At 42.1% G+C, this 24,975-nt stretch overlaps 1 protein-coding gene and 1 pseudogene across 1 annotated transcript in view; one reads left to right on the top strand and one right to left on the bottom strand.

The window, feature by feature from the left end:
* Positions 1-24,975, bottom strand: part of SGK1 (serum/glucocorticoid regulated kinase 1) — a 145,746-nt gene that overhangs the window by 82,079 nt on the left and 38,692 nt on the right. The window contains exon 2 of the mRNA XM_003827681.6: positions 8,349-8,564. Coding sequence (XP_003827729.1) covers positions 8,349-8,564 — 216 coding nt within the window. The remainder of the gene's footprint in view (positions 1-8,348; positions 8,565-24,975) is intronic.
* On the top strand, positions 3,448-3,556 carry LOC112440238 (5S ribosomal RNA; annotated as a pseudogene).

Raw genomic sequence — 24,975 nt, forward strand, 5'->3', positions numbered from 1 at the left:
GGCTGCAGTGAGCCCTGATTGTGCCACTGCACTCCAGCCTGGGCAACAGAGTGAGACCTTGTCTCAAAAATATAAAAAAATTTTTCTACAGTGCCCCTCTATTATTGTCTTTGTAATTTACTGTCTTCCTCCTTTGTAAAGGAGGAAAAAGAGGCAGTAACCTTATATTTAATTATGTCAACAACTCAGTGTTAATTCTTCTGTTTGTAGCACCGTGGCTAATAACTTCAAATCGCATGGATCCTTCCAGAGGACTCTGGCTTCACTAGGCCTTTAAAACAGCACACAGTGCCTTGGCTTCAGCATTTGGTCGCTGACTAAGCACCTTTCAAGCTGCCTTCAATTGAAAGACGGACAGCGGACTCTGAGGAAATCCTTGCTCAGCCAAATGTATCCCATGTGAGAGGGCAAACTTAATGAGAATCAGTCCCTGGCATGCAGCGCCTCTGGAATGTGCATGATTTACAGCCAGCATGGGCTACAGAGTTTTCTGTCCTAGTCTCTCCTTTTCTGTCCTAGTCTCTCCTTTTTTTTTTTTTTTTTTTTAAAAAAAAATGCATCAACAAAGTATCAATTTTAGCTAATAAAGGCAAAAAGAAAAAAGAGCACACTAACTTTAGCACATGTGTGCAAGGTCCCGGGAGGAGATAAGAAAATGAACACATTCGATTCACAACTGCAAGGAGCTTAGAGAATACATGGACATGCACACACATATCACACAGGGCAGAGCAAACTGATTGACAGGCAGAAGTACAAAGTGCTGTGGGAGCATAAATATTGTGTTTTCCATTTTCCTCCAAGTGCCTTTATTTGTGGCAATGGAATGGTCTCATGGTGCAAAATCATATTTGTGATGCTTCCTGGCTTCCTATCAATAGGGTGGAGTTGTACCTGTTCACTTTCTACGAGTGAGGCTCCTGGTGAGTATGGTGTTTTCCCCAAACACACAAGTAATAGATTAATATGGGATTGAAACATTTAAACGATATAAAGAAAGCTAATGTCCTCCTTGACTCATCTCCTCCACCTAATCACTGGCCAGTTCTAATCCCTGGAAGGTGGTAATCACCATTGTCATTTGATATACATACTTCCACGTCTTTTAATTTACATTTACCCACACATATATACTCACACTCATAGATAAACACACATATATACAGACAAGAAGAAAGAAATACAAAGTTTAAAAAATGTGATAATGTTATACACATGTTCATCTTCAACTTGCTTTTCTAGCATAATATACCATGGGATATGTCAATATATACAAATCTCATTTTTTTTTTCTTTTTTGAGACAGAGTTTTGCTCTTGTTGCCCAGGTTAGAGTGCAGTGGCGCCATCTCGGCTCACTGCAACCTCCGCCTCCCGGGTTCAAGCAATTCTCCAGCCTCAACCTCCCGAGTAGCTGAGATTGCAGGCATGCGCCACCACTCCTGGCTAATTTTTTGTATTTTTAGTAGAGACAGGGTTTCACCATGTTGGCCAGGCTGGTCTCAAACTCTGACCTTAGGTGATCCACCTGCCTCGGCCTCCCAAAGTGCTGGTATTACAGGCGTGAGCCACCGCGCCCAGCTACAAATCTCTTTGTTTTTAATCACTGTATAGTGTTCTATGGTATGGATATGTCATAATTAATAATGCTCTAAAAGTTTATAATTTTGTTATCTCCTGATGTTTCCATTTTTTCACCATTTCCAACATTGCAATGGATATTATTGTACCTATCTCAGTTATCACATAAGCAAGTATTTATCTGGGGTAGATGTGGAGACATGGATTTGCTAAATTAAAAGGTAAGAGATTCCCAGCTGGGCTCAGTGGTTCATGCCTATAATCCCAGCACTTTGGGAGGCTGAGGTGGGTGGATCACTTGAGGCCAGGAGTTCAAGTTGCAGTGAACCAACATCACGTCAGTGCACTCTAGCCTGGGTGACAGAGTGAGACTCTGTCTCAAAAACAAACAAAGGCAAGAGATTTTGATTTATTTTTTATTTTTTATTTTTTTTTGAGACGGAGCCTCGCTCTTGTCACCTAGGCTGGAGTACAATGGCATGATCCCGGGTCACTACAACCTCCACCACCCCCCAGGTTCAAGCGATTCTCCTGCCTCAGTCTTCCAAGTAGCTGGGATTACAGGCGCCCGCCACCACACCTGGCTAATTTTTGTATTTTTAGTAGAGACAGGGTTTCACCATGTTGACCGGGCTGGTCTTGAACTCCTGACCTCAGGTGATCGCCCTCCTCGACCTCCAAAAGTGCTGGGATTACAGGCGTGAGCCACTGTGCCCTGCCTTCAGTCTTCTTGAGTTGGCTATTACTAGGAAGTATGAGAAAAATGTCCCTCTCTGACAGAATTTGCCCATTTTTCTTTCTATTTCTGTTAGTTATTTCTTTAAATATTTCCATGTTATGTTAAGTGCATGAAGATTTGTGAATGTTTTATCTTCTTGGTAGATATTTTTCTTCAACATGAAATATTCCTCTTTGGTCCTTTTTCATTTTTTTTTGTATTTTGTCTGACATTTATATTGCTAAAACTACTTTCCTTGTATTAGACTTTACCTGGAACATTATTATTTTCCAAATTGCCAGATCCTTTTATAAACGTAGTTTACAATGTCCCCAGCTTTTGCTATGATCATTTTGGACTATGGTTTCCACATCAACCTGATCATCCTACCTGCCTTCTCTTTTTCAGAGATACTTAATTATCCCTTATCTACACAATGGTATACTTTGTCTTCTAGCACAATTATAAGCTAAAGTGTGTGTGTGTCTGTGTGTGTGTGTGTCATTTAAGGCAGAAAGTAGAGATGACATTACATGGTCAGGCTGCCATCTTGATACGATCCTATGTTTTCCTTAACACCAGATTTCCTTCTCCGCCTCCACTTCAAAACTTTCCTTTCCTTCCAGCTTGGTTGATCTAGATACTAAAGGTGCCGTGAGAGATACAATACAGAGTAGAGTTTGTGAATACGTTTAGTCAGCATACACCTCTCGAAAAACTACTTTTGGTCTCCATCTCTTTGTGGCCTATAAGTTGGTTTCAGGCTGAATACTACAACTTGTGTTCCACTAGCATGCATTATTTAGTAACAGCTTACACAGCTCTAAGTTATCATCTTTCCCACCTCATTCCCAGGAAGGTTTGTTTAATTTATAAGCAGTCCATTTCAGACAGCACTCCTCGGGATATCACAATATTGCTGTACTTCTGGGTGATTCATTGGCATTATGAATACCCTTGTTTCTTCCATGGGTAAAACATGTTTCAAGGCCACTAACTGGGCTATTGGCAAGGCCTGGCACAAACTAAGTGCAATGTAACTCTTAGCAATTTGTGACCATTAAACATAGCATTTATAATGTGCTAGTTTTAAAGTTGAAAACAACAACAACAACAACAACGACAACAACAAAGCAACCCACAGCCCGTGTCTACGGCCATACCACCCTGAACACGCCTGATCTCAGAAGCTAAGCAGGATCGGACCTGGCTGGTACTTGGATGGGAGACTGTCTGGGAATACCAGGTGCTGTAGGCTTCGCTGGGCGTGGTGGCTCATGCCTGTAATACCCGCACTTTGGGAGGCCGAGGCAGGCAGATCACCTGAGGTCGGGAGTTCGAGACCAGCCTGACCAACATGGAGAAGCCCTGTCCAGGCATGGTGGCGCATGCCTGTAATGCCAGCTATTCGCAAGGCTGAGGCAGGAGAATCACTTGAACCCAGGAGGCAGAGGTTGCTGTGAGCTGAGATCGCGCCATTGCACCCCGGCCTGGGCAACAACAGCTAAACTTCATCTCAAAAAAACCCAACAAACAAAACAAAACAAAAAACCCACAATTAATTCATAAAAGACTTGCACTTAATTTGCCTTCTTATTTTATTTAAAACATTCTTACCTCGTTTTCTATATTTTATCTTTACACATAGAATACAGAGTTTAATTTTATTGTACTTTTCCTTTTACCCCCCTTTTTTTCTTGTTTATTTTCACTTATAGGTCATTAAATGCCAAGCATAGGATCTCAGACGAAAAAGGGATTCAGGGTTAACTAGCTGAGGCCTATCATATGATGTTTGAGAGGTTTTGTGGCTTGCCTGAATTCCTCCATTGACCTGTGGCAGAGCTGGCACAAGAATATGGGTCACCTGACTCCAGCACATGCACATCAATTTACGTTTACAAAAGAGTTTTTAAAATACAATCTCATCTACTAACTACTAAAAAACTACTGGAAAGAAACCTGACGGTGAGTACATATTACCTCAATTTTTATAGGAGAGAACACTGAGCAGGACAAATGAATTAATGATTTGCCTAAAATAATCTGCATCAGGAGATGTCAGGAAAACAACCTGGGGTCTTTACTACCGGCTTCTGCATCTCACAGCCTCTCTACCTTCTCACCTTGCAACTTCACTTTCTAAAAGGACAGAGTTGCCTTTTCAATGATTTATTTCATCATTTCATCATTTCATCCCTATAAAAACACAAAATATAGATTTTTTTTTTTTTTGAGACAGGGTCTGGCTCTGTTACCCAGGCTGGAGTGCTGTGGTGCCATCTTGGTTCACTGCACCCTCCTCATTCCTGGGCTCAAGCAATGCTCCTACCTCAGCCTCCCAAGTGGCTAGGAACACAGGCATCCACCACCATGCTCAGCTAATTTTATTTTATTTATTTGTAGAGACAAGTTGGTCTCAAACTCCTGGGCTCAAGCCATCCGCCCCCCTTGGCTTCCCTGGGGTTACAGACATGAGCCACTGTGCCCTGCTGATGTATATTTTAACGATTAAAATAATAATAATAAAAAAAACCCACCTGGCACGGTGGCTCACACCTGTAATGCCAGCACTTTGGGAGGCCGAGGCAGGCGAATCACCTGAGGTCAGAAGTTTGAGAATAGCCTTGCCAACATGGTGAAACTCTGTCTCTACTAAAAACACAAAAATTCGCCAGGCGTGGTGGCGGGTGCCTGTAATCCCAGCTACTTAGGAGGCTGAGGCAGGAGAATCACTTGAACCTGGGAGGCAGAGATTCTAGTAAGCCGAGATCACGCCACTGTGCTTTCCAGCCTGGGTGACAGGGCGAGACTCCATCTCAAAAATAAAATAAAATAAATAAAAAGGCTTAGGCCTGTAATCCCAACACCCAAGGGGGGGCAGATCTCTTGAACCCAGAAGTTTGATACCAACCTGTCTCCACTAAAAATAAAATAAAATAAAATAAAATTAGCTGGGCATAGTGGTGCATGGGGCGTGTAGTCCCAGCTACTTGGGAGGCTGAGGTGGGAGCACTGCTTGAGCCCTGGAGGTCGAGGCTGCAGTGAGCCATGATTGCACCACTGCACTCTAGCCTGGGCAGTAGAGCAAAACCTTGTCTCAAAAAAAAAAGTAATAAAATAAAGTATGTGTCATTTTGATTTGTGATAACCTTAGGAAAAAGCCAGCAAAGTCTGAGAACCAGGTAATCGATTGCAAATTGGAGAATGATTTACCTGCTATCTGAGATAAAGGAAAAGGGTAAATCACAATGTTGCTTTAAATTCCTTTCAGCTCTTCGTTTATTGTTTCCTTTTGTGTGGAATTTCACTGTGCATTGATTTAAACCCAGCTCCTATCAAATGGGACATAGAGTAGGCCCTCAAGTAAACATTTAGCACTAGGCATGTGTGCTCTGTATAGGATATGTAGAACCCTCTCTCTGCTTCTAAGTCATAAATAGTTCTTTAGAGTCTAAGAAATTGGCAAACTCAGGCTGGGCGCAGTGGCTCAGGCCTGTAATACCAGCATTTTGGGAGGCTGAGGCAGGCAGATCACTTGAGGTCCGGAGTTCAAGACCAGCCTGGCCAACATGGTGAAACCCCATCTCTACTAAAAAAAAAAAAAAATTACCCGGGTGTGGTGTCAGATGCCTGTAATCCCGGCTACTCAGGAGGCTGAGGCAGGAGAATTGCTTGAACCTGGGAGGTGGAGGTTGCAGTGAGCTGAGATCTCGCCACTGCACTCCAACCTGGGAGAGCTGTGTCCATTCATTTACATATTATCTATGGCTGCTTTCCCTAGAAGGGCAGAGCTAAATAGAAGTTAGGGACTGTATTTTAGGCAAAGGCTAAAATATTTACTATCTGGCCCTTTAGATAAAAAGTTGACTCTATCCCTTGCATCAGGAGCGATAAATAGATGCTCTTGCATTTAGCGTCTTTATTGTTTTTCATGACAAACCTAGAGTTGAACCAGCATCTGGCTAAAAAGCAAATGCACCATGACAAACGTTCATGGATCAGCAAAGTGCTAACCCAGTTATGGAAGTCTAATATAGTGTTACAGAGTCACAGGCTTAGCTAATATGTAAATCAGCAAACATGAGCAATAAAGATTTATATTTGCATGGCATTCTATAGATTATGAAACATTTCATATCAATCTCATTTGATTTTTCCAATAACTGTAGAAAGTAGACAGGTAGGCTGGGCATTGTGCCTTATACCTATAATCCCAGCATTTTGGGAGGATCACTTGAGACCAGGAGTTCAAGACCAGCCTGGTCAGTATAACAACACCCTGTCTCTACAAAAATTTTCTTTTTTTTAATTAGCCAGGTTTGTTGGCGTATGCCTGTGGTCTTATTTACTTGGGGGGGTTGAGGTGGGAGGATCACTTGAACCTAGGAGTTTGAGGTAACAGTGAGTTATGATTGCACTACTGCACTCAAGTCAGGGTTTCAGAGCAAGACTCTGTCCCCCTGTCTCCCTGTCCCCGACCCCCACCCCCTCCCCAAAAAAGGGCCGGCGTGGTGGCTCATGCCTGTAATCCCAGCAATTTGGGAAGCTGACGCAGGTGGATTACCTGAGGTTGGGAGTTTGACACCAGCCTGACCAACATAGAGAAACCCTGTTTCTATTAAAAATACAAAAATTAGCCAGGCGTGGTGTTGGGTGACTGTAATCCCAGCTACTCGGGAGGCTGAGGCAGAAGAATTACTTGAACTCAGGAAGCGGAGGTTGCAGTGAGCCGATATCCTGCCATTGCACTCCAGTCTGGGCAACAAGAGTGAAACTCAAAAAAAAAAAAAAAAACGAAAGTAGACAAATAAATATGAAACAGATTCAGCGACATTGCGTGATAACTCAGAGTGAAAAGGAACTCAGATTCAATGTCTTCAGTCTTTTCTTTTAGCAGCTAAATGATTATTTTATCTCTGGAAAATGGTTACCTTGCTAAAAAAAAAAAAAAGGTGAGCGATTATTAACGTTTATCATTCTATGATGCACTGACTTGGAAGATCACTTACAATTAACTGTACTTTGTAATAACATGTTCTATCTTCTAAATATTGTATTTTTATGTCAGTATGATGGTAAAAATAATATAAGCATTTTATATAATGGTTTTAAAAATCAAAATAAATATGGGCCTAATTAAGTTATCAGTTAAAAATATAATCTTAAATTTTTGAAATCTTAGAAACTGCAAGATGAATCAGTTATCTGGTTTTCTTGGATTAACAAAATTTTTAAAATACAACTCTTGGAGTAGCAGGGAAAATAAGTCTTAGCAAAAATGTGAGTATATATGAGCTTGAGAAAAATAATGAAAAGTATATATAGTGCTCTGTAAATGGATCAAATCATGTTGAACTAAATATTTCAATGGAAGCTACGAACATGTAGATGACTATTACAATTGTTGTATCATCTAAGACTTGATCTCCTGTGTGATCAAACCACTTCTGAGGAATTGCCAGTTTACCAACACATTGCTGTATCAGTCTTGGACCCACGTAAAACATTAATACAACATACTGCATGATTCAGCTAGATGACATTCTGGAAAAGGCAAATCTATGGAGACAGTAAAAAGATCAGTGGTTGCTAGGGGTCAGGGTAAGGAGGGGATGAATAGTGGAGGGCAGAGGATTTTTAGGGCAGTGAAACTTAACTGTATGATACTGTAATGGTGGATGCATGTTATTATACATTAGTCCAAACCCATAGAATGTATAACACCAAGAGTGAACTCTAACATAAAACTCTGCTAGGGAACGTTGATGGCAAATTAGGTTATACGTGCATGGGGACAAGCGTATATGGGTAATCTCTGTACCTTCTGCTCAATGTTGCTGTGAACTTTAAACTGCTCTAAAATATAAAGCCTACTTTTAAAAAATAATATGATGAGCTAACAAAGTCCACAATTCTAGGTCTTCCTCAGAAGCTTTATAAATATGCATTAAAAAATTATTTTTTGGGTATACTATGGCAGAAATACAAGAAAAACAAAGGCCCAGAATTTTTCCAGGAGAATAGATCCAGAGCGAACATGAACTTACTTCACACTCGGATTGAGTTTCCCATGAACATGACTCGTTCTCCTGAGGGAGAACCCCTCTTTGGAAAGCATGTTCACCCAGGCATGTTTGACACAAGGAAGACTCGAAGTCTGGCTCCCCTGGAGGGATGTGCACAATGGAGGAGCCGGTGTACTTCAGGCTGGGACTCTGATGCTTGTCCACACTGACCATTGGGCTCTTGATCCATCTTCGTACCTGCAATGTGCAAAAGGAAAGAAAAAACAAATGTGTTTGACTCCCTTTGATGTTTATTGGGGATTTGGTGGGAACTCTGGTGGGATGGGAGCTCATGAAAGGAGAACTCAGTCTCACAACCTGTCTGTCTTTCAAACTCAACACAATTCGAATTGGTCAATGCTGTTCAGTCTCTTTCCTAGAGTATGAATTACATGGCTGGTCATTTCGTCTGGCTCAGTCTGTCTCCGCATTTTTTTTTTCACATTATTTTTTTCTTTTCTTTTTCCTGCTGCTTCCAGTGGGGTTAGAATTTTTTTCTTTTTAGAGATAGGGGGGTTTCACTATGTTGCCCAGGCTGGTCTTGGCGTTAAAAGATCCTCCTGGACCAGCCTGGCCAACATGATGAAACCCCATCTCTACTAAAAATACCAAAATTAGCCAGGCCTGGTGGTACACGCCTATAATCTCAGCTGCTTGGGAGAATCGCTTGAACCTGGGAAGCGGAGGTTGCAGTGAGCTGAGATCGCCCCGCTGCACTCCAGCCTGGGTGACAGAGCAAGACTGTCTCCAACCACAACAACAACACAACAACAACAAACCCTCAAAACCCAAAAACAAACAAAAACAATTACCCTGGCCAGGCGAGATGGTTTATATCTAAATAGCACTTTGGGAGGCCAAGGCAGGAGGACTGCTTTAGCCCAGGAGTTTGAGACCAGCCTGGGCAAAATAGCGAAACTTTGTCTCTATGAAAAAAATAACTTTTTTTTTTTTTTAAAGAAAAAGATCCTTTTGCCTCTTAAAGTGTTGGGATCACAGGTATAAGTCACTGTGCCCAGCCTGTCTCCTCATTTGTAAGATTCAGGTAATAATATTTCCTCCCAAGCTGTGAAAATGCTACCATGTTTTACAATGTTCAAGTACTTTGCCTGGCACATGTTTGGTGCCCAATAGACAGTGACTATTTTACTTTGACCCTTATTATTATGATTATGATGACAGAAATTTAGTTCACACATTTCTAAGGTGAATTACTAGTTATTCTTACAAGGGAAAATACTAATCTCATAGTTTACAATCTAATCCATTGCTAAGCAAATACATATTCACTATTATTATTGTTATTGAGACAGGATCTTCTCTGTCACCCAGGATGGAATGCAGTGGCCTAATCATGACTCACTGCAGTCTTGAACTGCTGGGCTCAAGCAATCCTCTCACCTCAGCCTCTGGAGTAGCTGAGACCACAGGCTTGCACCATCACACTACTAATTTTTTTTTTTTTTTTTGTAGAGATGAGGTCTCACTAAGTTGTGCAGGCTGGTATCAAACTCCTGGGCTCAAGTGATCCTCCCGCCTCCCAAAGTGTTGGGATTACAGGCATGAGCCACTGAATCCGGCCCATATATACTACTGCACAACTTTGATTATAAAAGAAATTGCTTCTGGCTAAGAAATTAGCTCAAGTTTGTTTTTAAAGTTCTAAAACTCACCACTTGTCTTGCTTGCTTGTAAAATCCCTGTAAGATACAGAAAGAAGTATAAAGCTATTCTTATATTAACAGGCATGGTATTTATACAGCATTTCAAAAATGCAAGGCACTTTTTAAAGTGTTTGATGTGTATAGTTTTTAATCCTCAGAACAGGCAGGGTGAGGTGGCTCACACCTGTAATCCCAGCACTTTAAACTTTGGGAGGCTAAGGCAGGCAGGTCACTTGAGGCCAGGATTTTGGGACCAGCCTAGCCAACATAGCAAAACCCCATCTCTACAAAAGAAAATAAATAAGTAAATGAAGAATAAAAAATTAATTAATTAGTCCTCAGAAAAGTTTTATAAGAAAGGTACTATTTTCAATCCCATTATACAGATGGAAAAACAAAGGCATAGAGATGTGAAGCAAATTTCCCCAGGGCACAGTGTTGTTATGGAGTAAAGGCGGGATCCAGGCACCTTGAATCCAGAGTTTATAAACATGCAATTTTCTTTTCTTTCTTTTTTTTTTTTTTTTTTGAGACAGAGTCTCGCTCTGTTGCCCCTGGCTGGAGTACAGTGGCGCGATCTCAGCTCACTGCAAGCTCTGCCTCCTGGGTTCACGCCATTCTCCTGCCTCAGCCTCCCGAGTAGCTGGGACTACAGGCGCCTGCCACCACGCCTGGCTAATTTTTTGTATTTTTAGTAGAGACTGGGTTTCATCGTGTTAGCCAGGATGGTCTCGATCTCCTGACCTCATGATCCGCCCACCTTGGCCTCCCATAGTGCTGGTATTACAGGCTTGAGCCACTGCGCCTGGCCATGAGCATGCAATTTTCTAAGAAGCACTGAAGTGTTGTTAAGACTTATGGTCACTGGTGCTTGAAATTTATTTTGATTTACTATTTCACTTTCATGCTCTTCAAAACTCCTGAGGATTCTTTTATATTCAACCAATTAGTGAAATTAGCCTATAGCAAAAGGACAAAGAAGTAAAATCACAGTACTGAATTTTAGTTAGTGATGCTACAATTATTATTATTATTATTTTGTTGTTGTTGTTGTTGTTAAAGGGTCTTGTTTTGTTCCCCAGATTGGAGTGCAGTGGCACGATGACAGCTCACTGCAGCCTTAACCTCCTAGGCTCAAGCGATCCTCCCACCTCAGCCCTCCCAAGTAGCTGGGACTACAGGCGTGCACCACCATGACTGGCTAATTATTTTAAAATTGTTTTGTAGAGACAGGGTCTTGCTATATTGCCCAGACTGGTCTTAAACTCCTGGCCTTAGGCGATCCTCCCACTTTGGCTTCCCAAAGTGTTGGGATTACGAGTGTGAGCCACCATGCCCAGCCTGCAATTAACTTTTTAAAAAACACTGAGGATAAACTAAAATTGCAATAGCAATAATGTTTAAGCAATTTGTTATATTACTTGATAGAATATTTTGCTATCACTAAAAATAAGTATTATGAAGACTGTGAAAATATGAAAAATATTTAGAACATAATTATATGAGAAAAGCCAAATACAAAACTGTTTAATTGCTATAATCACAAATGTAAAAACATATGTACTAACTATAGGCCGGGTGCAGTGGCTCACGCCTGTAATCCCAGCACTTTGGGAGGTCGAGGCAGGCAGATCACCTGAGCCCAGGAGTTCAAGACCAGCCTGGTCAACATGACAAAACCCCATCTCTACAAAAAACACAAAAATTAGCTGGGTGTAGTGTTGGGCACCTGTAATCCCAGCTACTCAGGAGGCTGAGGCAGGAGAATCGCTTGACCCCTGGAGGTGGAGGTTGTGGTGAACCAAGATCATGCCATTGCACTCCAGCCTGGGCAACAAGAGTGAAAACCGTCTCAAAAAACAAACAAACAAACAAAATATATATATATATATACACACATATATATTTTATATATACACACATATATTTTATATATACATATATATTTTATATATATACATATATATTTTATATATGTGTGTATATATATACACAGAAACACTATAGACATAAAGTAGGAGAGTTAAGAGGCAAAATAGAAACTGCTGTGTTTATTGTTAGTATCATAGGTGTTTTATCTGTTTTTACAACTCTTCGTACTTTAACTTTTAAAAGAATAATATTTTATCAGAATTATAAATGTATATATATATACATTTCTTTAAAAAATAGAGCCTCACCATGTTGGTCAAGCCAAGCTGGTTAGAATTCCTGGGCTCAAGTGTTCCCCTCCCAGCTCAGCCTCCCAAAATGCTGGGATTACAGGCGTGAGCTACCACATCCAGCCACAAGTGTCTTTTAATTGCTTTATTTATTTATTTCTTTATTCATTTATTTATATTTATTGAGATGGAGTCTCTGATTGTCACCCAGGCTGGAGTGCAGTGGCGCGATCTCGGCTCACTGCAGCCTCCTCCTCCCTGGTTCAAGTGATTCTCCTCCCTCAGCCTCCTGAGTGGCTGGAATTACAGGCACGTGCCCCCACGCCCAGCTAATTTTTGTATTTTTAGTAGAGACGGGGTTTTGCTATGTTGGCCAGGCCGGTCTTGAACTCCTGATCTCGGGTGATCCACCCACCTCAGCCTCCCAAAGGGCTGGTAATACCGGCGTGAGCAACTGCACCTGGCCTATATGTACTCTTTTCAATAGCCATTTAAAATATCTTTGTGAGGCCGGTTGTGGTGGCTCACACCTGTAATCCCAGCACTTTGGGAGGCTGAGGCGTGTGGATCACCTGATCTCAGGAGTTCAAGACCAGCCTGACCAACATGGTGAAACCCTGACTCTCCTAAAAATACAAAAATTAGCTGGGCGTGGTGGTGCACACCCGTAACCCCAGCTGCTCCAGAGGCTGAAGCAGGAGAACGGCTTGAACCTCGGAGGCAGAGGTTGCAGTGAGCCTGAGATCATGGCACTGCATTCCAGCCTGGGTGAAAGAAGGAGACTCTGTCTCAAAAAAAATAAAATATCTTTTTGAGTTTACTATCCTAAAGTTAAAATTTTGGATTTCCTTAAATATTTCTGTCACTATAGGGCCCCTTAAGCATGTTAGTAGGTATATTAAGAATGTTTTGCTGATTCATTAATGGAAGTCTAAATGAAACTTTAAAAGTTTGAGACTCCAATAGAATGTATCTTCTTAATGTTAGTACTAAATGTGTTTTTGATCAGTCTAAAAAGTGTTCAATTTCATTAGAGATGGATAATGTTTTTTATTATTCTTATTCAGATAGTTTTGGGCTTGAAGTCTGGTAACTGTTCCTGCTTTGTCTCCAACGTTGTAGTTTAAAATCAATCTTTTTACTCTGGCTTACTTTCAATGTCTCTTTTGCCAAGTAGATTTAACTTTAGGGTTACTGTGAACAGGATTTAAACAGATGATAAATCTATTCAAATATATTTGTAAGTTGTATGCCTGGACTAAGAATCTTTGTATCTTGAAATGTATATCTCCCCTGACTCCCTGAACACCCGCGCTCTAGAGCTTGAGTTATGGCCAACAAAATAAATTTTTTTTTAAATATTCTTTTTTCATGTTATTTTTATTTCTTCTTGTTTTTTATTTTTATATTTTCTTTTTCTTTTTTTTAATATGTTACAGTCTGAATATGTTCATAGTGACTTTTCTGTTTGTTTGGTTGGTTTTTTTTACAGAGATACAGTCTCACTCTATTCCCTTTGTTGGAGGGCTGTGGCACGATTATAGCTCACTTCAACCAAGAGCTCCTAGGCTCAAGCTATCCTCTCGCCTCAGCCTCCCAGTTACGTGGGACTACAGATGCGCGCCACCACGTTCGGCTATTTATTTTTTGGAGAGACGGTGTCTCATTATGTTGCCCAGGCTGGTCTTGAACTCCTGGTCTCAAGTGATCCTCCTGCCTTGGCCTCCCAAAGCTCTGGGATTACAGACATGAGCCACTACACCTGGCCAGAATAAAATTATTAAAGGGACATACTATTTATTTAATAAAATAAGTAAACTATAAGTAAGAAGGAAAATAAAGCATATGAATGATCAGGATCATTGCGGGTGGAGGGCTCAATTTTAAACAGTATGAGCCAGGATACTATCGGATACTCCCTCTCTGTCCACACAGAATGTAGCAAGGGATATGGAGAAATACTCCCTTTCTCCAGAAGCATCAAAGAAAAAGTGTTACTTAAAAAAATGAATCCAGCAACACATTTCTAACCGGACTGTTGCTGAATTTTACTGCATGCTTTGTCTTAAAAAGGTTTTGTCTCCATTGGCTTAGTCCTTATACTGGCTTCAACGTGTCCCTTCTTTATGACTCCTTGACACTTTTCACCAGCTTTGCAGCCTCACAAGTGATTTTTACAGGCCCAATTAAGGACAGAGTTTACGATGTTTGCTTGCTCTTGAGAGAGTGGCTGGACCGACCCAGTGAATGCACAGGAGTTAGGCAAGGTGCCCTTCAAAACTGCTGAGTAGAGAAATCCTCCCATGGCCCCTCGGGGAATTCAAGCTACAACTGGCCCATTGTGTTTCCTCAGGCTGCGGATTGCTTTGCTGGAGGGAGTAGCTGACTGTGAGTGGCTTTGGGAGCCCTTCATAACAATGGCTGGAGGAGAGCTGCAGCAGCTGTGTGTGCGAGAAACATGAATGCCCGGATGCGAGCGGCAGCCTGGGCTCCTGGGCCTCCTGGGCCACCTGGGCCCTAGTTTTATTCAGAGCTACACAACTGTTTGTGAAGCGCATTGTAAACAAAACATAGACGGGGTGAGACATCCTCCTTATCCTGAATAAATCAAGAATTCCCAGGCCGGGCGCTGTGGCTCATGCCTGTAATCCCAGCACTTTGGGAGGAGGCGGGCGGATCACGAGGTCAGGAGATCGAGACCATCCTGGCTAACACGGTGAAACCCCGTCTCTACTAAAAATGCAAAAAAAATTGCCGGGCGTAGTGGAGGGTGCCTGTAGTCCCAGCTACTCGGGAGGCTGAAGCAGGAGAATGGCGTGAACCCGGGAGGCGGAGCTTGCAGTGAGCTGAGATCACGCCACTGCACTCCAGCCTGGGCGACAGAGCGAGACTCCGTCTCAAAAAAAAAAAAAAAAATTCCCTCACTTGGGGTTTATAGGAGACTGTTCTCCAAACCACACCAGACTTTTAGAAGCAACTACCTCTACAGATACCGGGGTGAACCAGTAAGGCCCTTCATTTAACTAGACAGAAACTGAGTGAACAGTGGGTAAACAAAATATTCAACCAAATTCTTTGCTAAATCCAGTCCACCTTGGATTTATTAATGTCTTTATTTGGAAAAAAAAAAAAAAGCCATCCAAAAGCAATAATCCCTCAGTCTAGAAAATTGCCAGATGTGATTAAAGAGATTGGCTGGCTTCTAGGGATTTTCCACTTGTGGTTTTTTCCTATTATCTAAGAGCAAACAGATATTACTATTAATTTAAAATAGTTTAGCTGATAATGATATCAACCGATACAGGAAAATTATAGAGCGTTTAGGTACTTAGTTGTGAACTCAGATGGCAACACCTACTCTCATTGGCCCCCGTCCTTTTAGGGGGAAGAGCTGACTCTCTTAAAAAGCCAAGAGAGCTTGAAGTTGGACACAACTTCTGTAATTTCCAAACAGGCATTTTTTTTTTTAAATTATAGAGAACTGACTTTGCTTACTTGACGCCTCCATAACTTTCAATTTCGAGAGAGTCAGCCCAGTTTTCTAGTGAAATTACTTGGATAATTCAATAGATTATAAAAAGGGAGGCCAGGTGAGGTGGAGGCCGAGGCAGGTGGATCATTTGAGGTCAGGTGTTAAAGACCAGGCTGGCCAACATGGCGAAACCCCGTCTCTACTGAAAACACAAAAATTAGCCACCATGATGGCGTCCACCTGTAATCCCAGCTACTAGGGAGGCTGAGGCAGGAGAATTGCTTGAACCCGGGAGCCGGAGGTGGCAGTGAGCCAAGATCGTGCCACTGCACTCCAGCCTGGATGAAAGAGTGAGACTCTGTCTCAAAAAAAAAAAAAAAAAAAAAAAAAGAGAGAGAGAGAGAGAAAGTAAGAGACCTGCATGCCTATGCCTCTCCCAGAGGGTGCATGCTAGCAGGTTGGTTATGGCATGAGCATAATTTAGGAGAAGGCTCCTGGAAGCAAATTCATCTCACACTGACACTGGAGCCTGAAGCTGCTTCATAGCATGTCTCCTAAAATATAACAGTGCTGTAATATTCAGTAATATTAATCAGATATCTTCACCCCAGCTATATGTCATCATCATGTATCTGTCTTTTCTCTCTTTTTTTTTTTTTTGAGACGGAGTTTTACTTTTGTTGACCAGGCTGGAGTGCAATGGCGCGATCTCAGCTCACTGCAACCTCCGCCTCCCAGGTTCAAGCAATTCTCCTGCTTCAGCCTCCCGAGTAGCTGGGATTACAGACGTGTGTCACCACATCCAGCTACTTTTGTATTTTTAGTAGAGACAGGGTTTCTCCATGTTCGTCAGGCTGATCTCGAACTCCCGACCTCAGGTGATCCGTCCACCTTGGCCTCCCAATCCCAAGCCTGTTGGGATTACAGGTGTGAGCCACCGCACCAGGCCAATTACTGTCTTTTCTCTAGTGTTTGTAGTGTTTATTGCTTGTATAAAACAACAGGACTTTTATGCTAACTGGTCTTGATGTTAAGCCTATGTCATCTTTCCAACTGGATCATAAGCGTGAGAATAGCTTCTTAGGCCTTAGGAAAAAAAAAAAAAATCCAGAGGCTAGTGTATGGGCTTACAAATAAACTAGGTAATAAAAATAGGAATCTCTTGATTGCTTTTAATATTTACTTACAGATCTCAACAAGTTTTGCTAACATCCTCCATCAAGGTAATACAGATTTTCTATTTAAATATTATTCTCTTTAACAAGCAAGACCTATCCCGGAGCAGGCACCCTGAGAAGATGGAGTGACTTTTAGAATTCCCTGACCTTCTATGCTGTTGTCCTTGGGATCTCCCAGTCCTTTCCTCTCACCTTGACCTAGTTGCATCCTCTTCTAGATTCTCAGGGCCCAACCTGTGTCTCCAGGCCTAGTCCAGAGGATGGAGTGGTGGGGACGACTCTGGGGAAGTGGGAAAACGGAAACGCGATGCGTCCATGTACCCTATTTAATGTTGCTGCTCACAGCAGGCAGCACCCCAGCTCCGTCTCTTCAGAGGACAGTGTTTGCCTGTTCTTCTAGCTCAGTAAGTATAAAGTCTCCCTCCTCAACCTCCCCATTGAGGAATCCACCCCACCCTGTCCCACCCCACCCCACCCTACACTGCCAAGTGTTAAATAGATAAAGTGCAGGAATTCATCAACATACGTTTTTCTTTGGAAATAGAGGTGAAGTTTTTCTCATTTCTTTAAATTGTGGGACTCGGCCAGGTGCGGTGGCTCATGCCTGTCGTCCCAGTGCTTTGGGAGGCCGAGGCACGCAGATCACCTAAGGTCAGGAGTTTGAGACCAGCCTGGCCGACATATAGTGAAACTCCATCTCTACTAAAAATACAAAAATTAGTCAGGCGCGGGGGCACATGCCTGTAATTCCAGCTACTTGGGAGACTGAGGCAGGAGAATCACTTGAACCTAGGTGGCGGAGGTTGCAGTGAGCCGAGATTACACCACTAGACTCCAGTCTGCAGAGCGAAACTCTGTCTCGAAAAAAAAAAAAAAATTGTGGGACTCATCCTTTTCGTTTGAATTTGTCTTTCCTCGATATATACATTTTTTTTAGACATAAAAAATTGTTTTAAAAAGAGAAAGTAGGAAAATTATTTTAGGTACTATCTCTACGGGACAGTGTATGTTATTTGCTTTTGGAAATTAAGGCTCAGGGAAAATAGAAATGCTGGTGTAATCAGTGGGGAAGAACCTGGCCATCCTGTCCGTCAAAATCCACTGAGCTTTGGAAACAACTTCCTCCCCTCTTTCCTCCAAGAAATCCCCTTTTCCAGTGTTTTTTTTGTTTGTTTGTTTATTTTAGGTTCAAGGGTACATGTGAAGGTTTGTTACACAGGTAAGCTCATGACACCTGGATTTGTTGTACAGATTATTTCATCACCCAGGAATTAAGCCTAGTACCCAATAGTTATCTTTTGTGCTCTTCTCCCTCCCCCAACTCTTCACCCTCCAGTAGACCCCAGTATCTGTTGTTTCCTTCTTTGTATTCATGTAAGTTCTCATTCCAGTGTTTTTCTGTTTGTTTGTTTTTTTGAGCTGGAGTCTTGCTCTGTTGCCTAGGCTGGAGTGCAGTGATGCGATCTTGGCTCACTGCGACCTCCACCTCCCAGGTTCAAGCAATTCTCCTGCCTCAGCCTCCCAAGTAACTAGGACTACAGGCACACACCACCACACCCAGCTGAGTTTTGTATTTTTAGTAGAGACAGGGTTTCACCATGTTGACCAGGCTGGTCTCGAAATCCTGACCTCAGGCAATGTGCCTGCCTCGACCTCCCAAAGTGCTGGGATTACAGGCATGAGCCACCGTCCCCAGCCTTTTTTTTTTTTTCTTGAGACGGACTCTTGCTCTGTTGCCCAGGCTGGAGTGCAGTAGTATGATCTCAGCTCACCGCAACCTCCCGTTCCTGGGTTCAAGGAATTCTCCTGCCTCGGTCTCCTGAGTAGCTGGGATCACAAGTGTGCACCACCATGACCAGCTAATTTTTTTTTTGTATTTTTAGTAGAGATAGGGTTTCACCATGTTGACCAGGCTGGTCTCAAACTTCTGACCTCAGGTTATCTGCCCACCTTGGCCTCCCAGAGTGCTGGGATTACAGGCATAAGCCACTGCGCCTGGCCTCATTCCAGTGTTGTTGTTGTTTTTTTAACTGTCTCTCTCTCTCTAGGCTACTGTCTCTCAGCATATTAAACACCTTGTTCTTGCAATACCTCTAAAAGCTAGCGAACAGACTGCAAGCAAAACATCCTCTTTACACCCACAAACTCTTCCTTTTTCCCGCAGCCACCTTTCACCACCACCCAACTCTTCTCTCTTAGCCGAGCTTCATGAAAAAATAATCTCCATTTCCTCATCTCACATTTTCTCCTCAACCCATTTGCTCATTAAATGGCAATTTGTTCATTAAATGGTATTTATGGATTGCTTAATATTTGCAAGGACTAAAGGGAAGAACATAATAACAAAAGTCTCATTTCATAAAATGAAGCTTGCACAAAGATGCCAATAAACCTCATTGCCAAATCCAATAGACATTTCTCTGTGCTTACTTCATTTGCATATACTCTGCAGCATTTAAAAGCTTTCACAAAGGTTCAACAACTATTTGCCTGGCATTATGTGGTTGGGACAGAAAGAAATTTAATGTTGACCATCGAAAGAGGATGCTTGCATTTCAGAGGGGCTGATACATGAGACTGCGGTTTATCACAGCAGGTCTACCCTCCCCAGAGCTCAGTTTCTGCCCTTGTAAAATGGAGATAATAATTATGCCTACTTTACTAGGGTTTTGTGAGGACTAAATGAGATGATGCAGGTAAGCCCAGTGCTTGACACCAGGTGAATCCTTCACAAATATTTGCTATTATGGTTATGGCTTCATTCCATGGAAAGAGTTTTATACAAAGGGCCATTGGAGAAAAGATGGAGGGTACTTGGTCCAGTCGGGAAAAATCAGGGAAGGCTTTCCGGTGGAAGTGATGGTTAAGTTGAATCTTAAAAGCTGAGTTAAAGGAAGCCAGGTGAAGAGAAATGGGAAAGATATTTCTAGTAGAGGGGATGGCAGAAGCCCAAATACAGAGGCAAGAATCTGCTGAGATGAATAGAAAACAAGCTCCAAAAAGGAGAGGCAAGAACTAAAGCTGGATAGAAAGTTTAGGTCATGGGGCAATGAGGGGACCCTGAAGTATTTATTTTTATTTATTTATTTACTTACTATTTAGGGATGGGGTCTCGCTGTGTTGCCCAGGCTGATCTTGACCTCCTGGGCTCCAGTGATTCTCCTGCCTTAGCCTTCCGAAGAGCTGGGGTTACAAGCATGAGCCGCTGCACCCAGCTCACTGAAGTATTTTAAGCAGGAGAGTAGGATGGTCAAATGTGTTTTTCTTTTTCTTTTTTTTTTGAGACAGAGTCTCACTCTGTAACCCAGGCTGGAGTGCAGTGGTGCGATCTTGGCTCACTGCAACCTCCGCCTCCCAGGTTCAAGAGATTCTCCTGCCTCAGCCTCCCAAGTAGCTGGGATTACAGGTGCCTGCCACCACACCCGGCTAATTTTTTGTATTTTTAGTAGAGATGGGGTTTCACCATGTTATCCAGGCTGATCTTGAACTCCCGATCTCAGGTGATCCACCACCTCGGCCTCCCAAAGTGCTAGGATTACAGGCGTGAGCCACCGTGCCCAGCCTCAAATGTGTTTTTCAATGCAGTATGAAGGACGGATTTAAGATGGTCAAGATCAAAGGAGCTAGATGAGAGTCAGGAATGGATTAGAAAAGAAAGGTAAGGGCCAAACAAGAATAGTAGCTTTGGGAATGGAAAGGAGGAAACAATAATCAAATCTACATTTAGCTCTCAAGACTATATCCTCTTCTCCATCCAAGTACAGGTTGAGCATCTTAAATCTAAAAATCCAAAATCTGAAATGCTTCGACATCTGAAGCTCTTTGAGTGTGGACAAGATGTTCAAAGAAAATACTCATTGGAGCTTTTTGGATTTTCAGATTAAAGATGCTCAACCAGTAATTATAATGCAAGTATTCCAAAATCTGAAAAAAAAAACCCAAATCTGAAATACTTCTGGTTCCAAGCATTTTGGATAAGAGAGACTCAGCTTGTATCTTCTCGATTCCTAAAGCCATTCCTTAAATGGTATTGCCCTTTTAGTCTTTTCTTTTCTTTTCTTTTCTTTTCTTTTCTTTTCTTTTCTTTTGAGATGGAGTCTCACTCTGTCACCCAGGCTGGAGTGCAGTGGCGCAATCTTGGCTCACTGCAGCCTCTGCCTTCCAGGTTCAAGTGAATCTTTCACCTCAGCCTCCAAGTAACTGGGATTACAGGCCCGCACCACCATGCCCTGCTAATTTTTGTATTTTAATAGAGACGGGGTTTCACCATGTTGACCAAGTTAGTCTTGAACTCAGGTTCAAGGTTCAAGGTGTCCACCCACCTTGGCCTCCCAAAGTGCTGGTATTACAGGCGTGAGCCACAGCGCCTGGCCATCTTTTTTTAAAAAATAAAAATAATCTGTGGCTGGGTGCATTGGCTCACCTCATCTCTTAAAAAAATAAGTAAATAAAATAAAATAATTTGTTATTTAAATTGATTGATCAGTCGATTGTAGAGGTGGAGTGTCACTATGTTGCCCACACTGGTCTTAAACTCCTGGCCTCAAGTGATCTGCCCACCTTGGCCTCCCAAAGTGTTGGGATTACAGGTGTGACCCACTGTGTCCAGCCTCCCTTTTTAATCTTAACCTCACTGATACCACAGCATCTTTCCAAATGCAAAAGCTGTCTTGTTGCTACCTAGCTTTAAACTCTTCAGTTTGGTTCCTCATCTCTAGCAGCAGTGGCTTTCAAACCTGTTTCATCGGGATTGATGTATTATAAGAAAGCCCATATGACTGAAACAATTGGTTCCCCACTAAAACCTATCCTTTTTACATGAAATGCACTGACATCTCCTATTCTATTCTTTCAAAATGCTGATTGCAATCTATTGAACTGATTTCATGACCCACTAATGGGTGCCACACAAATTGAAAAACGCTCATCTAAATGGTAAAATCTAAATATCTTGGCCTGGGAGACCAAGTCTCCTAGGGTCTAGACGCCTATCTTCTATTGTGCCCGGAATGCATCCAGACCTCCATTATATCATTTACTTTGCAGTTCTCTTAAAGATTGGTCTCCTGAGTCTTTCATTCCCTTGACCAGCCTTGTCCACCTGGAAACTCCTGCTCTAAGTCACAAACTTGGGAAAGCCATTGTCTGGCTTCTTACCCATTCTTTCATCCATTTGGGTATTCATTTGTTTAAGTCGGAGCACACATTCATTGCTTTGCTTGTGTATTTCCCTTATTAGAATGTGAGTTTCACAAGGACTGAGATATTATTTTCTCTCATATATTCAGTAGTGGGACATTTATAATTTCTTCTGTGTGTTCCCTCTTCGTAGCCTATTCCCACTCTATTTTCTGTCTGTGTTCACTTTGTGTTGAAGCTCGCAAGGAAAGAGACTCACTATTACATCCCCAGAGCTTAGCACAACTCCCAACATACATGCAATGCTGAAGAAATGGTTGCTGATTGGCTCCATGCTAGGTATTTTTCAAGGCACAGGGAATGACAAATAAGAGGCAATTCTGTCTTTAGGAACTCAGAGCCTTGCAGGAAAGCCCAACAAGGAAATCAACCATTGGAAGACAGTGTTAAAGCGAGCATGAGTTCATCTCTGGGGACAAGTAGGACCGGGCTGTGATGGGGATAGGTGAGATGCAGCATTTTGGAGAGAGAGGAAAGCATGTTTCAAAGCATGCTCATAGAGAGGGCCAACCTTGGGGTGAGTATGTGTGGCAAGCCAGAAAAGCCAGAAAGCTAAGTGGGTCAGACATCAAATGACTTGAATGTTTGGATACTGAAATGTTATCCTTAACTCACAGGGAGGGTACGCTGAAGGATTCTAAATGTTAGCATGATCTGATCAGATTTGCTATCTTCTAAATGAATTGGGCCCAGGGGAAAAGCTTCCTAGGTTAGAGGAATAAGCACTGTCCACAGATTAGATGGACCCCACAGATTGAGGCCCCCTCTGGAGACAGTGCTTATTCCAGGGGTCTCCAAACCCGGGTAACACAGGACAGCTTTAAAAATGCAGGCTCAGCTGTGCATGGTGGCTCACACCTATAATCCCAGCACTTTGGAAGGCTGAGGTGGGTGGATAGTTTGAGCTCAGGTGTTCTAGACTAGCCTGGGCAACATGGTAAAACCCCATCACTACAAAAAATACAAATTAGCCAAGCATGGTGGTGTGTGCCTGTAATCCCAGCTACTCAGGATGCTGAGGTGGGAGGAGTGCTTGAGCCCAGGAGGTTGAGGCTGCAGTGAACTGTGATTGTGCCACTGCACTCCAGCCTGGCAAGAGACTCTTGTCTCAAAAAAACCCACAAAAACAAAAACAAAAACAAAAACAAAAAAACCCAGGGTGAGGTGCAGTGGCTCACGCCTGTAACCCCAGCACTTTGGGAGGAGGCCAAGGCAGGCATCTCTACTAAAACTACAAAAATTAGCTGGTGTGGTAGTGGGTGCCTTTAATCCCAGCTACTCGGGAGGCTGAGGCAGAAGAATTGCTTGAACCTGGGAGGTGGAAGTTGTGGTGAGCTGAGATCGCACCACTGCACTCCAGCCTGGGTGACACAGCAAGAATCCGTCTCGAAAAAACAAACCAACCAACAAACAAAAACCGAACCAACAAAAAAAGGAAATAAAAATTAAAATGTAGTCTTACCAGTGGCTTTTAACATTTTTAAATTTTATTTTCAAGCTCTATGTGACCTAGATGAAGGGCAGGGAAGGCTAAATGGAGCACGAAATGACCAGGGTCCTGGAGGTGTGAGAGGTGGGCACTCAGGCAGGTGTGAGAGGTGGGCAGACCTGGGTTTTTTGGGCAATGGGAGGAGGTATCACAGCCTCACTTGGAGCTCTGTAGGACAGAGTGGAAATGCCATCCTACAGCCTCACTTGGAGCTCTGTAGGACAGAGTGGAAATGCCATCCTACAGCCTCACTTGGAGCTCTCTACAGTATTGTTCCTCAAAGACATCTTCCTTTCTTCCTTTCTCCACTCTCCTAAGTCCCCCACATCTAAAATAACACCATATAGCTCTTAAACTCCGTAATAACCTAGGTATATTATGAATTAAATAGGTTTCTATGGGTAAGAATAAGGTTAAGTGTGGAGCAGAAAGGGTTACTAAACAGCAAGTATAATATTGTTTTTTCTATTATTCTGAGGTTAAGCAGTCAATTTACAAGTGATTTGGATTTCCTCACAATTTACTGAACAAAGAAGAAAATCTAAGATATAAAAAGGGTTTTCTACAGAAATGAATAGTAAACTGAATTAAGAAAATTGGATTCCAGTTCTAGCTTCGTAACTACCTTGAGCAGGACACTGAATTCATGTGAACTTGAAGGCGCTTATCTGTAAAATGATGATCTTGGAGCATCCAAGAAGTTCTTTCTGGCTGTGTCACAGATTCAAAGCTCTTCGTTCCCTGAAGTCCTGCTACTGTGACTTGGAACTCTCTGTTTCTATGGTGTGCAGCACTCAGCACAAGTTTGTTGAATGAACAAATGATCAAATGATATTTGCCCTTCCCTGCCTGACATTCCAATCACATTCTTCCATAACTTTGCATTTCTTCCATTAGATAAATAAACAAACGCAAAAAATCCACAAGGCTTTTAAGATAATTTTATGCCCTTAAGGGCAGTTGTTTAAAAATCTATTTAAAACACAAAGATAAAGACTGAATGAAAGTCTCATTATTAGAGCGCTGTACATTGCTTAATTAAATCGAAAGTGGTAAATGAAAGGTAAGATGATTAACATCCAAACTGGGGTCTTATTACCACTCTCTGATGTTACTGCTTGTTCGTTGAGTCCTCTTATAAAAGAAATTGCACAGTACACTCAATTTCAGTTTTATACAAAAACAGCTTTCCTCCAAATTATGCTTGTGCTGTATTGGTAATGGTTTCTATTTCTGTATTCTATTTTTTTTTCTCACTTCATGTTTTATAAATGAAGAAAATGTTAAGGTTTAATTGTTCCCTGAAAACAGGAGGACAGTCGAAGCTAACAAAAAGATATCTATGAAGTACCTATTATGTCCAAGGATTGTGTGAGGTTCTGAAATTATGGAAGATAAAAGAATGTATTGAGAATAAATTGGAAATGTTCAAAGATCCTATGGAA

This window comes from Pan paniscus, chromosome 5 (assembly GCF_029289425.2).
Source record: "Pan paniscus chromosome 5, NHGRI_mPanPan1-v2.0_pri, whole genome shotgun sequence".
Taxonomy (NCBI): domain Eukaryota; kingdom Metazoa; phylum Chordata; class Mammalia; order Primates; family Hominidae; genus Pan; species Pan paniscus.